General features: G+C 41.3%; 1 protein-coding gene across 3 annotated transcripts in view; it reads left to right on the forward strand.

The window, feature by feature from the left end:
- Window positions 1-6,794: 6,794 nt before the first annotated feature.
- The window catches only part of LOC133026961 (thiamin pyrophosphokinase 1-like), a 69,739-nt gene continuing 58,874 nt past the window's right edge, over window positions 6,795-17,659 (forward strand). The window contains exons 1-3 of one of the 3 annotated variants that reach the window (XM_061093963.1): window positions 6,795-7,028; window positions 9,542-9,632; window positions 14,245-14,319. In XM_061093963.1, coding sequence (XP_060949946.1) covers window positions 9,590-9,632; window positions 14,245-14,319 — 118 coding nt within the window. In that variant the 5' untranslated portion in view covers window positions 6,795-7,028; window positions 9,542-9,589. Of the gene's footprint in view, window positions 7,029-8,877; window positions 8,926-9,541; window positions 9,633-14,244; window positions 14,320-17,659 lie in introns of those variants that run through there. The other 2 variants (XM_061093964.1, XM_061093965.1) reach the window with 2 other exon arrangements.

Genomic DNA, 17,659 nt, shown 5'->3' on the forward strand with positions numbered 1-17,659 from the left:
GTGAACACAATATACTGCATTTGTCTAAAGCCCCATTTTACCAATTTCCTCACTGACAACACTACTCATTCATTTCAAGAGAAAACGCCAACTTTTAACTCACAGGTTGAAGTGTTTGGAAAAGAAAAAAAAGTTGTTGTCAAACAGCACAAGGTATTTTGATCATAACTTCCAAAACTGCTGTGTCATTCCCCAGTCATCTCCCAGGTTTCAGGCTCTTGCAGGTTGTTGTACCAACATTTAATCTATATCAAAGTGTTCCCTGTGTTGTCTTCCAGTACAAGTCCTCTCTCTCTATGTCTGTGTTAAAAAAAAACTCGCACACACACCACAGAAAGTTTGCCTCCATGTCCCCCTCCTGCCAATCCCCAGTTGGTATCTGCTCCAGAGAGAGCGCTCAGAAATCTCCTCCCCCATGGCATCACCGGACGCCATCTGAATCATCCCTAACAGCCCCACAGTGCCTGGCAGGGCCCCCCCGCAGCAGCTCCCCCGTGAGCCCCTCCAGCAGTTTCTGGACGATCAGTGCGCTCCAGCTTTTCTATCCCTGCCCAGAAGTGACAGAGGGGGGTTCGCTTCAATTTATGTGATAGAAAACACTGCTCATTTTTCATATGACAGATTCCGCCATGCCCACATCTGTACACTTTAAACCCTATATTAGAGCGTCGGGTAATGTATGCGTCAGCATTTGTTAGGCCCGCAGGACAGATGTTCAGAATCGGTAGCGTGAGTGATTAATAACCCATAGCAGCTATTTTTATGTGGGGGGAAAAATGACTATCCAGAACAAAGCTGCCAGCCCCAGTCCCCTCTAAAGGCATTTCCATCAGCCTCTTCAACAGATATGAGTTGTTGGAATGGTGCCACTTCGCCCAACACTCAAGGTCGCTCTTTATCTGTGCTCCTGGACAGGCAGGTGACGCACACCAGCCCTTAGGCAAGGACATCGGGAGCAAGGAGAAATCCACCAGTTTCCCCCAGATATATGACAGCTTGCCTCTGGGGGGGGGATTAAATACACCAAAGTAATGCTACAGGGAAGAACCTGCCAAGTTGTCAATAATCACTAGCCTGCACAGGCGCCATGGGAGTTAAAGGTTTCGACCAACTCCTCAAAGACATCTCGGGCCCAATCGCTGTGATATATATCTTCCTTGTTCTAAGTCCCAGTCCTCAGAGCACATATACACCTGGGGCCATTTAAGCCCAGTCCCTTTCCACTAAGGCTGGACATACATTGTGCAACTTCCAAATGTTTCCACCTCACACTCTACGAGTAGATTGTTTGAGATGTGCATGGAGCCAAAGGTCACGATTTATGTGTGCACACTGCTCCAGTTGTCTGACGTTACATCGACTCCTACGAACAAGCCCCTGACTGGGGTTTTTGTCAAAGAGGAAGTCAAAGTTTGTTTGGTAATTTTGTGAACAAGGCGTCTGCATATAAAGACGTGGGTGGTTTGCAAGACGTGGGCATTTGGGGCTGTTTTGAAGAAAGAAAGTGCAATACATTAAATACAAAAGACATCATGAAAAAGTGTAAAAGCATACGAAAATAAAAAGCATTTACCTTCAACTCTTCATCTCCTTCTTTTTCTTTCTTGTGAAATTGCTTCCAGCCATAAAATACATATACTACTACTGCGTTTTTGCCATTTCATGCAGACGCAGTGAGGGAAAAAGGTGCTGATTTGGGCGGAATCGACTCGTGACTATGCTTCAAGAGCCTGACGGCGGTCGACCGAATTTCCTGATGTGTCAGAAATTCATCCGACCATCCTATGCATCTAAAAATCGGTCAGACTCTAAAAATGAGTCGCACAAAATCTGGCTCAATTCGCACAGTGTATGCCTGACTTGAGGGCTTTTTATTAACCGCTTTTCAGATGGCGCATCAGACTGTGTTGTATTTAACCTAGTTGACCATGGCAGGAGAATCCATTTCACAAACAAATGCTCTTGTGTCTTTTTCATTCCAGAGTAAAACAGGTCATCGCCACGAGTGTGAGGACAGAGCTGTGTGACCTCCCCCCTTTCTAACCTGAACTGCCTTGTTTTAGTGGCCTTCCACTTCCATCAGACTTAAAAAGAAATCATTTAAAGTGAAATAAAGTGCGGCACGAATACAAAAAGCCGAGAGCCTGATGGAGAACAGCAGACGGGCACAATGAGGCGAGGTAAAAGCTGAATGCCAGCTAAGAGACAAGAGGTGTGGGGGGGGGGGGGAAGCAGCTCAGGCTTAGACAGATAAAAAAGGAATAAAGGAGAGACAAACAGAAAGCGGCGGCAGTGGAGAGAAAGGAAGAACAGGTGAAAGAGAGATGACAGAATGGACTTACGGTAATGACCGGCAGTATTGAAGATAGAGAAGGAGCAGAGGAGTGTGTGGATTTGCATGTGAGTTCGATTTTTGGTTTTATTATCTGTCACAATAACAGGTGTTTTCTGCCGATGAAGGGGGGGGGGGGGGGGGGGTTGCAGGGTAATGATATGACCCTGTGTATCTGCTCGGAGAGCGGATATTAAAATGAACTGAAAGCCAACACCCTCATCATTTCCTGATGATGTGACCTTGAGGAGAAAACTAAATTAAAAAAGAACGCCCTCAATGTGACGTGAGTTAGCAGGCGGTCATTTAAGGAAGAAATGATGTTGGTCGTGTCTGGTTTTTAGCGACTGGCGTTTTGCGGCCCGAGGTTGCCCCTGCTGTTCCCTATCAGGTGAGAGATTGGCAGCAGCCCTCCTGGTTCTGATGTGCCAAATAGCGTCTGTAATTAGCTGCGCGAGATAGATAGCCAAAAACCTAGAGACCCACCACAATGTTCTACAAATACATGATTAAAAAGCAATTGGCAGGAGATTATGACCCACTTCTATTATAACCTTGTGCAAGTCGAAAGAAAGGCGGCAAATGAATGCCTGGCAGAGTTTCACTTCTCGGGAATAGTGTTTTTCTTTTTTCTAGGGGCTCTGCCACCTGCCAGCTGTAGGAATTTCCACAGTGTGCGTTATATGTGAGCCAGTCGTCTCTTTAGTTTGACTGAAAGACTTGGTGGCATGAGATGGGCCTCGTGGGGAGACATGGAAAAAGTAGAAATCTGCATTTTTAAACGATCCAAGATGCTGTGTTGTCCAAATTATTATAAATTTAAGAGATGGCTTGTTCACTTCTGTGCAGAGAGAAGGAAAATAAATACACGGCAGTCAGGACACAGTTTGCTGAACTTGGCAAGTACACAGGAAACAAGAGGAACAGCTCTGTCTAAGGGTTTAAAATCCACAAACAAGCACTTGTAAAGTTCATAAACTGACATGTTATATCTTATTTATTTAGTCTGTACAAAAATACACAACAAGGTGTAACTTCAGTGACTGCCAAGGAACCAGGAAGTCCCAGCGCCCAGCCAAGAAGTGTTAATTGGCTTGGCTGTTTAACCCTGATCCTTGGCAAAGAGAGGTATCAATCTTCTCATTTCACACACAACAAAGAAAATGGAAATATAAAGTGGTTAGAACTGTCCCTTCACAGCAATGAGGTTCTTGGTTCGAATCTTGGTTCGAATCTTGGTTCGAATCTTGGTTCGAATCTTGGTTCGAATCTTAGTTCAGTCAGGGGTCTTTCTGTATGTGTGGCTTTTTCTCTTGCTTCCTCCAACAGTCCGAAGACATGCAAGTCAGGTTAATTGTTGTTTCTTCAGTTGAATATATATATATTTAGATATATACATTTTATTTTCTATTTTAAATTTTTGATATTCTGTTTTATACTATTTTATTCAAATTTTGTTTTTTTGGGTTGTAATTACTTTGAGCATTGCTAGAAGAGAGCTTGTGACTCAAGCATTGCATTGCCAGCAACAATAATAAACTCTTGATTCTTGAATCTTGTTTCTATTTGTGTGTTGGTCCGGTGATGGACTGGCGACCCATCCTGGGCGTACCCCACCTCTCACCGAATGTCAGCTGGGATTGACCCAGGATTCAAACTGGGAAATGTACGGTGCCTTTAAATAAACTTTATGGACGCTAAATCATTTAAGTTCACCCTGAGTTACATTATCACATAAGTATAGTGTATATTCGATATGAGTTCCAGCTCTTCATCAAAACTTTATGTGGTTTACATGATACACTATTTCAATGAAATGGAAATATTCTAAATATTCAAGAATCAGCTTGATGTGTTTGGCATAATATGAGATCCCCAGTCCATTTTAAAATAAACATCCTTGGACTTGAACAATGTGTGGCTGCACGGCACTCGGCTCAAGCAGAGGCTGCGATGACTAATTCAGCAGCCACTCAAAAAGTTTAACCGTCTACGTGTTCATGAATCTCCCGTTTGATTTCTTGCCATTTAATTAACCTCCGTCCCTGCCTCCAAACAAGTGGCTGCATTCTAATCTTCACTTTCTTTTATTTCCACAACTGACCCAATTTCTCTTGCTCACTATTGACCTCCTCTTGAATAGCGAGGGGAAAAAAACATTGTATTAGGGGATTCTTAATAGAGGAAGAGAGGAGCAGAGACGTGGAGCCAAACCGCACATAATGTGGGAATGATTAGAAACAGAGGAGGAGCGTGTGAAAGGACATAGGGGGGGAAAAGTACATATGAAATATTAGAAACATTAATGGACATGATAAGGGGAGCTCTTTAGCCACATGCAGAGAGAGAGAGAGAGAGAGAGAGAGAGAGAGAGAGAGATCTGATTCAAACATCCCGGCGGTGCGGCCTTGTTACATAAATAAATAAATAAATAAAAATCCACTCAGCACTCACCCAGGAATTTATTCATAGGAGTATTTATAATGCATGTCCGCAGAACGAATTACTTCCCTGTGCACCTGGGCACGGCCGTGCGTATGGCGTGTAGCCTTTGCATGTCAGTGCAAAAGTGCGCATCCTGGTGTGTACGTGATTCTTTTTTTTTTTTTTTTTTGCATGTGCAGTCTTTCTGGGAGACGGGGTAAGTGCTGACTGATGAGAGAGCATTTGTTTTAATGAGCCTCGAGAGTGGATTCACCTTGAGAGAAATTTGGTTTCGCACATAATACTGTTTCTGCTGCTGTCGGAGGACATCTCAAGCATACAGCATCATGGAGTGTGTGTGTGTGTGTGTGTGTGCGTGTGTGTGTGTGTAGAATCTGTGCTGTTGTGAATTGGTTTTAAAACAAACTTTGAATGACTGTAACCTACAGAGATCCCAAGGTCATCAATGGGGCCCAGAATCACAACAATCTCCTAAAAGAAAAGCAGCAGCAGCCCCTCAGCTCTAAACTCGAGATTCCAAAAGAGGTGGAGCTACAGGTGGTACCCAGAGTTCTGCATGGCTTCTGGCATCCTCCCCAGGACCTCTGCCTCAACATCCTCTCCCAGCAGCTCAGCATAACGGCTGTTGGGCTGCCAAAAGCCATCGAGGACCAGGCGTCCAGACTCCTGCCCTCCCTGCATGTTCAATTTGCACTCTCACTCTCCACCAGGAAGCAAGAGGTCCTGACGATCAGGGCAGCACTCAGCACGCCATGGTGGAGAAAAATCAACTACTCCTCCACTGGACTCTTAGGATCCATCACTGATGTCATAGCAAAAAAGATCTGTGAACTGTACCAGACAGAGTTCCAAGAGGGCGTTTGGAATGCCCTATAATATAGGAGTGGAGTGAAGAAATACAGTATTTACCTCCAAAATATAGTGTAGTAGAAGCATGAAGTTGCATCAAATTCAAAAATGGTAAAGTATGTATACAGTTATCAAATAAATGTAAATTGTAGTCTTTTTTTTCAGATTATATCCAGATACAGGGCTGATCAGTTTTCAGAAACACAGTTTTTTTTCAAACACCAAGACTCCTTGAGTATATTAGTGTAAAAAACGTTAAAAGTTGTTAAAAGAAACACCAACACTCAACATCCGACAAAGTTATTTTTAAATTTCACAACATTCTCACCATATAAATGCGACACCACTCTGATAATTAACCAGAATCAAATATAGAGAACACTACCTCTGTATCTATAAAAGTAGCTGCAGCCGGGGTTTGCAGGGATTTCTCAGCCAAATTGATGATAATTTAATGTAATTTAATGTCACTTGGATTATATTAAATTATATATTTTCAGTTTTTTTACATCCCACCTTTCAGACAGTGAGATAGTTTAAGAGATCCCGGATCATCCACCCCGCTGACTTTCTTCGAGACACTTAATAACCTGGTGTGTAGGTGGGGTCAGTGAAGCATTTAATGGTCTGATTATTCATGTGCCACTGAACTAAATTAGAATTAAACATTAAGATAATATCCTTCCATAAAGGTTCCTCCAACTGGTTAATCCAGAAATTAAGATTTAAATATTTTAGAGTCTCTAACCCATTAAACACAACCACATTATTCGAGTAGGAGCTGATTTACAAGAGTTTTTTATATTCCTCATATTGGCAGAATGTCAGATGTGGTGGATTTGATGTGAAACAGCAGACATCTGTTCGATGTCTGTGTTTCCATGGGGCCGACGACGATATTTACAGTGAGGAGTGGAAGCAGTGATTGGAATACTCACTCACATATTAAGATCATTTCCTGTGAATGAGATTCAGAGTGAAATTTAGCTAGTCCTCAATTTGCTCGAGAGCCCTGGAGCCTCTTTAAAAAACGTACGAGACTGAGTGAGTGCTGCTGCCATGTGCGAGAGAAAAAGCCACTTCCACTTTGAGCCTCTAGGTGTCCCCATAACTAAATCCCCGCCTCTCTCCTGCCCCTCTTCTGTGTGAGCTGTCGTTGACTGTTTACATCTGCACATGGCGGAAGTGGTTTTACCGTGTCAAGTTTTTCCCGAATATTTACAAAATACAGCGATGACAACTTTAAGGAGCTTTACAGAGTGACGTCGCTTGTTGGGGGCGATTCTGCGCAGTGGTATGCGCCTTGTTTTGTATCAGAATAATACGGTTTTTCCGGTGAACGACGGGAAGCGTTCCTGCGGTGAAGGGTGGTCACAGCGGGGAGAAGCTGAATGAAGAGCCGGTGAGGATGACACACAGTCCGGTCTCCGAGGGGCGGTGCTGTCCCGGGTGTGTCACGATAGGTTTCAGGTTTAATGAGCTTTACGTGCTTTAAAGAGCAACGTCGTTGATTCAGGAGTAAAGAGGCAAAGCACCTCATCATCATTGACGTCAGATGCAAAAAAGAAAAAAATAACTAAAAAAGAAAATTAACTAGATCTCAGCTGAGGATGTGATGCTGTTGTAATGTGAACACGTGTGCGCAGAGAACCTCATTGTGGCAGGATTATGATTTACAACAACAACAACAACTTTGGATGGTGGAAAATCCTCCAATGAATTTTAAACTCAAGGGAATTCTGTCAAACTTGGACTCCCTGCTGAACTGATTAGATTTGCGTTGGTTAAAGGTCAAGGTCAGGTTGTTTTTGGCCTCTTGAATGTGATCTCTCAAGAACACCTTGAGGGAATGTCTTCATGTTTTGATCAGTTGTCACTTGGACTCAAATAATTACTGATTACAGTTCTTTAATCAAAGATAAAGGTCACAGAATTTAGAAAATAAAGCTATGTAGAAATATGTAGACGTAAACTGCACTGGTTGGCGGTTATTCTAGTTATTTATATATTTGGGTCTGTATTTCATGTAAGCCATCACTGGTTTCTCCCACACCCCACACGTATTTTAACATTTCATTCATGTATTTGTATTGTGTGAAATAAACTAATTAAATAAACTGAAAACACAACTTTTGTAACTACTTATACAAGTCATTTAACTAAGTAAATTAAAAGAAGACTTTACGCAAACTGATTAAAACATCTTTAAGAATAACGTATTACAGAAAAGGAAATGCAGGACCACACTATTGATACCAGAGACAGTTGTTTAAACATATGGAAATGCACTTAGACTGAAAAATAAGTGTAAAGATTGGCTGTTAAAAATTGTTATCTTTTGGAATTACAGGGCTACGTTAATAATTTATGCTTGTGAGAATTTTTTTTTAAATCTTAATACTAGCTAGAAGGTTTTATTTTGCCCTCTCACTTATTATTGCTAGTAGAGACGAACAGTGTCTCCACGATCAAAGAATAGCTTTTGATAATTATTTATTACAGACCATTAAATAGCAGCTAAAGTTCACTTTGCCAGATAAATGTAGCCCAGTGTAGTATACTACAGTTAATAATTAACAGTTTATGCAGTAGCCGCTAACAATGCAGAATCCAAACTGCAGAATATTTTGTTTTGTCTCCAGTTCTATTAAATTACAGTCGACCTTTATTGTTGAAACCCAATGTACTCACACGTAAAGCTGGAAAACTTGAAACAGGGTCTATTTAAACTGGATTCCAATGCACAGCAGGTGATCCGATGTAACATGACATTCCAGGTCCATTACCAACTCATTGCTCTTTTATTTGCACTAATTAATTTATATATCACACATTCAAAAACATCTGCTGACTTCTGTTAATCTGATCAGCACCATGTGGTCCACACAACCTTTTGAACCAAACTGCATTATGGCACAAGTGTTGTAGTCTACAACAAAATAAACATTACTCAGATTAGTCCACTATTCAAACACACATTTAGAATTACACAAATGATAGTTAGTGGCCCATTCATAAAATGTCATAATATATTTGACCAATCAAGGACATGGACTGCAGTGGCTCCTCACCAGTTTAATGATTCACCAGTTTTTAACTTGCAGCTGTGATGTGTGAATGTGAGTAGGAGGGGGGTAAGACTGTCAATCAATTATCGCTGACAGGAGGTGTAACCAGTTTTTTAAAAGTTTAACCAAAGTTAATTTATAACTGACCAGTATCTACGTTCTGACCCCTCTTTCTTGATTGTGGTTTGCTCTGCTCTGCTGCCTGGATTGTTCATCTTGAAGGCGAGCAAGGTGCTGTATGTTTGTTTAATTCTCAGGTTTTCAAAGTGGCAGAACGAGCCGACCGTGCATCATTCAGGGCATGTTTAACTGAAACTCTCCAGTTAAATTCCGTATTCTTATTTGATAAATCACTCAGACTATTAATCATTGATCATAAGCAGTTGCACACTAGTTTTCTGCTATCTGCAGGATCAGTTAATCTACCTAATTGTTTTTGTAATAAATTCTGCTTTATGGTTTTGGAGCATGACAACTGTCCCGACAAGCCTTTTTGTCCATATTATCATCATCATGAGCAATGTGTTGTGTCAGTTGGAGCTGCAATCTATCATCTATTTATCGTTAAGTCCAGTGTGAGCATTTGCTGCTTTTGTTTCCTGTCTGATATCATCGTAAAATAAAAAGACAACACAAGATGATTTGATGAAGGAGAAAACACCTTTTTCTCTTTTTTCCTCACCTGCAGTGTGTGGATCAAAACTTAGTGATATGAAGCTCTTGTGTGCTTTTCAGTGTTTTGCATTCAGTCTTCTTGTTTTAGGGTCAACATTTTTCCTGGAATAAGAATAAAAGAAAAATGATTCAATAATAAAAGAAGTAACATTGTGTTTGCTCTTGTTTTCAGTCGAGGGTTTGTCAGCTGATTGAAGACGAGCTGCTGTGGACCCTTGCAATGGATAAAGAGTTGACACCTTTGGACTGCCTGCTGCCCTCTGGTATTGGCTTTCTGTCACTAGAATTGGTTCATGTTTTATCCATAAATCCATATTCGAGTCCAGATATATATATCACTGACCCTCAGCTGTGAGTTTGCATGTCATCCGATTTGACAAAAAAAAATCAGTCTGGTACATTTCTTCTTTGTGCACATATGCAGTTGCTGCTGGATGATTAATTTCCCCAGCGATGATCCAACATACTCAGTTTCTGTTGATGGAAAAAAAAACAAATAAGATGCTCCAGATGGTCAGCCCTGCCTGCCCTGCAGCCTTGAGGAGGAAGCCGGTTGCAGCTGGCTTTAGCCACCGCTCTCAAAGTATATGTGACCTCCATGGTGATGTGTGTATGAGTGTGGAAAGCTGATGTGAGCCTAAGGGCAGGTTTTACACAGAGAGGAAAAGGTCGAGGGAATCGTATATATCAGTTAGGCCCGTAAAGCAGACAGCGGGCCCATGTAGTTACCTCCGTCTCTTAGGTCTGTCTTGTAACGCAGAAAATCATTTATTCCCATGAAATGTTTTAGAGACCTAATTTACGACAAGCAATTTCATGACTGGCATGAAAAGATTTGGCATTGCTTGATATTGATCTTGGGTTCTACAGCATTTACACAGACAAGGCGGGTTCGCAAACAGTACAATACAATAAGAATACGTTGAGCTGTGTAGAGACGTTTCTGTGGCATTTATGTCCCAGAAGAATCATCTTTATGTGGTTTTATTTTACAAATAATTGTTATTTGCTTTTGCTGCTTTCCTTCAACGAGCCACTGTTTGAACTGCTGAAGAATCCGATGTCAAGTTGTATTCTAGTTAAACATGAAAAAACTTGTTTTCTTGTTGTCTGTTTTCCGACATTCATTGATGATTTACATGAAAAACACAACACCAGAGAAAAAATATTGGCCGTTGAATGCTTTGGTCTATGCCAAGAACTGATTTATGTTCGTGCTGTCAAAGTGATTTAAAGGCTCCATATTTTACACCTCTTCTAGTGTTTTATTTGACATTTTGATACCAATAGGAAGATATATATGGCTTTAAGAACCGAAAAGCATCTCAATATAGTTTTAAATCTCCTCTCTTATACTATTTTCTTGAGCTCTAGCAAGAACAGGCTGGTTTGGGTCTGTCGGGTTTGAGTGATGCATAGTCAGGCTTACCACGCTTAACATATTCCTGATGCTCTGCCCGGGTTAAACTCACCAGTAAATGCGATGGTAAATCTGTGCTAAAGTGAACCGAACAGATGGTTCGAATTGGAACCAAAATGCTACGGCTGAATTCGGGGTTTGAATCCCTGGATCTTCTAGGTGTGTTGGTGTGCACAGTGTTCGCAAAAACCTGGTCCAATGCCGGAATAGCAATGTCCCTCATTTCAACTCACTCCTCTGAGCTGCTGGACCCCTTCGGGGGTGGACCGGTACAGTGCCAGTATGTTTCAGGGCCAGACACAGGAACGTGCATGGCAAGAGACTGGGAGACCAGCAGGGACTTCAGGGCAGTGGGTGATGGGACAGCTGGGACAGCAAGAGTGGAATAAGGAAACTGAAAAATATTAGGAGGAGGACAAGGAGCAGTCTCCCTTTCCGTCACTACCAGACCTTGTGGAGATTCGACTGGGATTTACTGGGACTGCAGACATCTAATAGGGGCTGGGTGAGGGTGTTTAAGGGAAATTCTGACAGCAATATGTTTTGCCTGGGCAGCAGCCATGGAGACAACGCTATGGATCAGCTGTAGGGTTGTAGCTGAAGGCGGTGACCGTATTTCACAAACATACGGAAGTCAAGAAAACATGATTTAAAGCAGATATTTTGAATATTGGAGTATTTATAATCTCATTTTCTACAGTAGGAGACGTTTAATTTGAGTGTGGAATTATCAAAAATGAGGGTTACAAATTAAGTTGATGAACCTAAATAATTCTAATCTTATTTAGTATTTAATCAAAGCCGAGCCGAGCCGCCACTTGTTTATGGCTCCTTCATTTACGATTTATCAGCCGTTGTTTGCGCTGGCGTGAAGATTTATTGTTTGTCATTTGCTCGGGAAGGTGTGTCAATCAAACAATGTGCCCAGGATTCTCCATTGATCTGCTCTGACCCTCACACGCTGACTTGAGGCTGCAGACGGCCGGCTACCAATCACAGCTCACGCTTTTTTTTAAGGAAAATGATGAACATAATGCCTGTGAGTATTATTGGAGGGACTCTATAGGCTTTTAGTACTACATTATTTACCATATATTTATGATAGTATATGTTGCGCTGTAGTGCATTGCATTCTTCTTTTCTGCTTCCCCCTCTCCTCTCCGTCTCTGTCTCCATTGATTCCTGTTGAATATTTTAAATCACTACAATAATCACATTAAACTACAAAGGCTACTGCAATCACACTTCTGTACATGTACATATGCTGGTATAAATTCTGGCGTCTGTGTGATTTGTGCAGAGTGGGAACACAGAACTGCTTGTTCAGTTGGATAATCAATAACCCCAAAGGCCAACATCAGTCAAGAGGCACTCACTGCTGCCATCAGCTGTTGTGAAGCATCCATTGAGACAAATGTTTGCTTAAATGTGTGAGCCAAGCGTTATCGGCTGTTCAAATCCGAGATTTATTCTGAAGATTTCATGCAAATAATCCCCAAATGGTTGAAGAATAGGACAAATCTGATATGTCACCCTGATTATATAACTTTCCATTAATCTGCCACCTGCTATCAAGGAAGATCTGTATGATATTCCTTGAATTGTAATTTTAAAAAAATCTTTGTGCAATATGAGACATTTGTCCCCTGTAAGATCAGTTTAGAGTGTATTTCTACGTCTTCTTTAGTTTAATCCCTTGAAGGAACTGCTTATCTAGACTCTCGAAGGAGATTATATAAACAGCCCCTGGATATATGCATTCTAAAACACCTAGTGTGCACAGTTGGCATTCACGGTTTTATACAAATATATATTTTTGGAATATTTTATGTGCTAGTTTACCTATGTTCTTGGAAATTGCCTGCGTGTGTTTGTGATATTTATGCTGTCTGGCACTTTATAAAAAAATCCCAAGGTGACATTTCTTTGAAGAGAGTGTACAAAAGGCTGCACTGTGTGTGTGTGTGTGTGTGTGTGTGTGTGTGTGTGTGTGTGTGTGTGTGTGTGTGTGTGTGTGTGTGTGTGTGTGTGTGTGTGTGTGTGTGTGTGTGTGTGTGTGTGTGTGTGTGTGTGTGTGTGTGTGTGTGTGTGTGTGTGTGTGTGTGTGTGTGTGTGTGCACTTACGACCAAGGGTTATCTGAAAAGTCACGGCTGGTTGAGCTTGTGTTTTGGTTCTCTGTACACCTCCAGCCAATTAATAGACAAGACTGACAAATCTACTCCACTCCCCCCCTACCCTTCCATGTGTTGTCCTTTCTTTACCTCCTCCTCTGTCTCCCCTTTATCCCCCCTTCTTACCCTCTTCCTTTTACCACACCAGTCTGGGGTTGACTTTGGCTTGGAAATGACCTTCCAAGTGATTTGTATTTTATAACAACATCAAGCCGCCGCAACCAAGTCACACACCCAAAGCACTTTTTTTTTTCTCCACACCTTTTTGTCAGAGCTAAAGTTCGCTCTTTTACACTTGAGTTTTTCAGGACACAAGGTGATACACTTCTTGAGAATTCCAAGAAACCATAACTATATTCTGATTATTTCTCTTTCGCTGTTGCTTATGCTGGTTCACGCCTTAATAGATACGCCCTCTCGTGCTGCCTTGAAACTGGGATCCATAAGGTTGTGCTTTGGTCTTTGGTCCATTGAAAGATGTGTTATACTTTTGTCAATCAATGCAGAGCCTCGGATAATTTAATTTTTCATCCCCTGCAAATAGAAAATTGACGGTCCTGAGGCATTAGTCAGGGGATCTGCATCAGCAGCAGAGCACAAAGAAAAGCTAAAAGCAAGATGGATGCGGGGGTTTACAGGAGGAAATGGATTTATGAAATGATAAATCGATGACGGGGACAGAGAGTTTGGCACAGAGACGTGGAGGTACGCTGAGAGGAAGGAGAGAAGCTACAGATGCTGTGTCACCGAGGGCAAAGTATCGAGCACTGAGGAGATGAGTGCACACCGTCACAGATTTTCCCTTTTTTTTATAAATATTCAAGGAAATGGTCATGGTCAAGGAGAGTGTCATGTACTGCAGTTGGGGAAAATCATGAATCATTTGGATCCACATTGTCTGCACTATGGTTAGAGGTTTTGCTCAATCCTCTGATGCTCCATGCAAACCACTCGCAGCCTCACTGGATCTCGTGGAAAACGATTTGAACTCTGATGAAACCGAGACTCGTTTGAAATGTTTCCCGTTTGTAATCCTCTTTTCCCGCTCTCCATGTGGAGCATAATAATGCCCTTATTATCATGGCTTTGCATTAATTCTGCTCCTTAATTAGCACATTCAGTGCCACAAACAGCAACCTACGATCTGGATTTAAAAGGTTTTCGCTGTGAACATGTAAATAATCATGTCTTTACAGTTTCTGCTGTTTGACTGTTACACGCCATCAACCGTCTAATTATTTATCATTCATGGATTTGCTCTTTTTTCTTCTGCCCCTTTTCAGGCACACTCAAGATCTGTCTGATCATTCTCAACCAGCCTCTGGATGAGAGCTACTTGCACATCCTGTGGAGTAAAGGTAGATATCTGACACAGATCAAACACACCCTCATCATATCACTTACATCCCATCTGCACTGGTTTGCATTGAGAGTCTGATCCTGTGTTGTTTTGTCCTCTGTGTCGCCATCAATGTGCAAAATCTGAATTGCTGCCAGTGTCAGTGCCCCCCCCTCTTCCTGCTGCCCACATTTCCTATGACGTGTGTTTTAATGAAGTTATGGTTTATATAATTTTTTGGGAGAAAATAATTGTGTCTTCTTCAAGGGTGATTTTTATTTATTTATTTAATGACTTCTGCAGCTGCGTGATCTGAAAAATGATTTTCATAGGTCATCAGCTTCCACAGCACAAAACAATACAGTTTGTTCTTATCATAGATATGTGGAGCAGTGTTCCAATTACACAGTGGCTTTCGAGGAGCCCTATTTGGTCTCCGACATTCTGACTTCTAATCCATAGTCTGTTGAAATATACAAAATAAAATCACTCATTTTTTCTAGCTTAATGATTTACCATTCAAATACTGTGGCCACTCCACCTCAAGCCCCTTTTTCATGGACAATACACCAACTAACACCTGCTTACATCTGGCTTTCGTCTGCAATGAGAATTGATGAGATCTGCCTTCCCTCCCACGGTCAAATGACTCTGCAGTAGACACAGGTTTTAATTGTCTCTGGCTCCCATCGGCGGTGATGGAAACGAGACGTCTTGGTGAATTGTATAATTCAGCCCGTAGGCAGGAAGCGAGGTGAGAGAGCACCTCTGATTTCTGTGGCTTTGTGATGTTGAACACGGAGAATAACTGAAAGACAAATTCCTCTACTGGCAATTGGAATGGAGTCAATTATCATGCTTTTAAAAAACCCATGTATAGACACTAGGTATTAGCGAAGAAGTGAGAAGAGGTGACGTAAAGTTAAAACAATTACTATTTTAAGGCAGCGCCACCAAGCATGAATAGACACAGAGGGATGAGTTAGTCATAATTAGTGATGACATTGTTCAAAATTGGGATTTTAATGAGCGAAAACCCCACATTTGCTTATTTTTTGACTATTATTTTACATTCCAAGAAGCTCATTGTACAGAAAAACAAAGTCGGCCCCCTAGCTCTTCTGTTTAACCATGATTTGTAGCATTTTAAAGTTTCTAGGTTGCAAGGATGGCCATTCCTTCTCATCACTTTGCAAACAGTAAAGATAACAGTTTGGTAAACAATGTGAACACAGGCAGTGTCCAGTCCACTCAGCGAGGGAGGTCATTACAGACAAACTCAGTCAGCCCAATAGCTCTGTTTTCAGAATGAGGGTGTTTGTATCCCTGACTGTGTCAACTGTGCATGCTACCAATGGAATGGAATGTGGTATCAGGTACGCATACATGGAATGCCAGACAGACATGGACCCTCATTTTAGTATGAATGGAACAAAAGTGTGTGACTGGATCAAATACCCAACACTCAGCCGACAGAACACGGATAGAACGGTCAACCCTTAACAAATCTACCTTCACTACAGACTCCGATCTGCTGCCTACATCTATGAGGCCTCTTGCAGTTCTTTATTAATGGGGTTAAATGATGGTCTGGGACATATAGGAAGTACTGTACAGTCCTGGAGACCTGGATGCACAACCCTTCTGTGTATTTCTAGGTAAAAAAAGCCAACATCATTTCGTCAGCTATACGTTACATTCATATTCAGATGTATGGTACTTGTTGCACGAAACCAGTTCTGTGAACGGCTCCACTTCAGCAGCTTCATGCCCGAGGGTGCTGATTATTGTTCTAGATGCCCGTCACAAGCTTGCTGGCAGTTTATGAAACTAGAAAGTCCCCAGGAAAGATTATAGCTGCTTCTCCTTTCTTTTTCTTTTTTTGCACTGGCGTTAACTAGAGGATATAAAAATGGATTTGGTTTTCATCTGCTTCATGAATACGCCAAGGCCCTTAATCAGAGTGAAAGAAGAACAGAAATTCATGAAATTCAGAAAAAACATTCACAAAAGGCTTATTGAGGGAAAAAAACGAGGTGTCGTTTATGAGACGTGACAATGCATTTGCAGCTCGCTGGCTGTGATGTATTAAACACCCACAGCTGAGTTTGAAACTTTAAAGTAGACAATCTGTGTCCTACATTTATTTTAGTTTTTTAGTTTTGTAAAATAATCAGCAAGAGTGCCTCACCAGACAGGAATAACTTGAAACTAACTCAAGTGTTAAGCACAAATTCATATTATCAAGGACGGAGTTTTTGTCTTTTGTCTGTAATCAGTCGTTCTCAACATGTAAAAGAAAAATGTCACACAAATGTATGAAAAGAAAACTTCTTGGTAACTTCGCAGAGGAACTTCGATGGCAAACTTGTGCTTTAAATCACATTAGGTTGAATTTTAATGAACACGGCTTTGATATCTTATCAAAACCCAAGAGGCACCTGAGCCATTTCCACTCCACAGCAGCCACTCAGTCAGATGCATGCTGCTCTCTTGGGTCGTGGCTTTTCCTGAAAGAAAAATATTTAATGACATTTGACAGAGCAATTTCCTCATCTGATTTTACACCAAAAGGTTGCCTTCTGTCTCAAGATGAAGATTCTATGGGCACTCTATAAAGGGAGAAAATATAATTTAAAGATAGAAAAACACATACAACATTCATCAAAATGAATGCAATACGTGTTTAATGTAAAGACAATGTCTGGATTGATGCTAAATCTCATCAGTCTCACACTGCACACCCAGACTAAAAGGGAAAGGCCAGTTTTCTATAGATTCTCAACGATATTATAAAAAATCACATTGCTTGTTTTTTCCTGGAGAAAATAGCAGCTGTAATTTGATTTGAAATGCATTGGAAAACCCACTTCTATTTTTAGTGCAAGCAATAAACAATATCTAAACTGAGGACAGATTTTCAATGTTCCGTTTAAATTCTCTGTTCACCACTGTCCTGCATCATATTAGGCTCGAAATAGATTATTTTTACGCTCGGTTGATTGTAGCTCGCCCTCAACAAAGTCTGCAGATTGATAATTTTGGTCAGCTCTCCAAAGTGGGTTAGGGATTACACTTTACATAAATTAATTATGGGGCTTTTGCATGTCCTTTTGCTGATTGTCTCATTTTTTTGTTATCACATCCAATATTCACCAGTAGAACAGGAACATGAACTAACAAACCAGCAGCATGATTTGGCAATATCAGATGTCCTCTGTCAGAGGGCAGATCTGGTCATTTGCCCACATTTAGACAAGGCGACTTAGTTTCAGAGAGATTCTTGGCAGAAATGTGAAAGCTCAGATCAGTTTGGCTCTCGGCAGCAGTGCCCATTGCACTTGAAGAGCTTATTTGAC

This window comes from Limanda limanda, chromosome 20 (genome assembly GCF_963576545.1).
Source record: "Limanda limanda chromosome 20, fLimLim1.1, whole genome shotgun sequence".
NCBI classification, from domain to species: Eukaryota; Metazoa; Chordata; class Actinopteri; order Pleuronectiformes; family Pleuronectidae; genus Limanda; species Limanda limanda.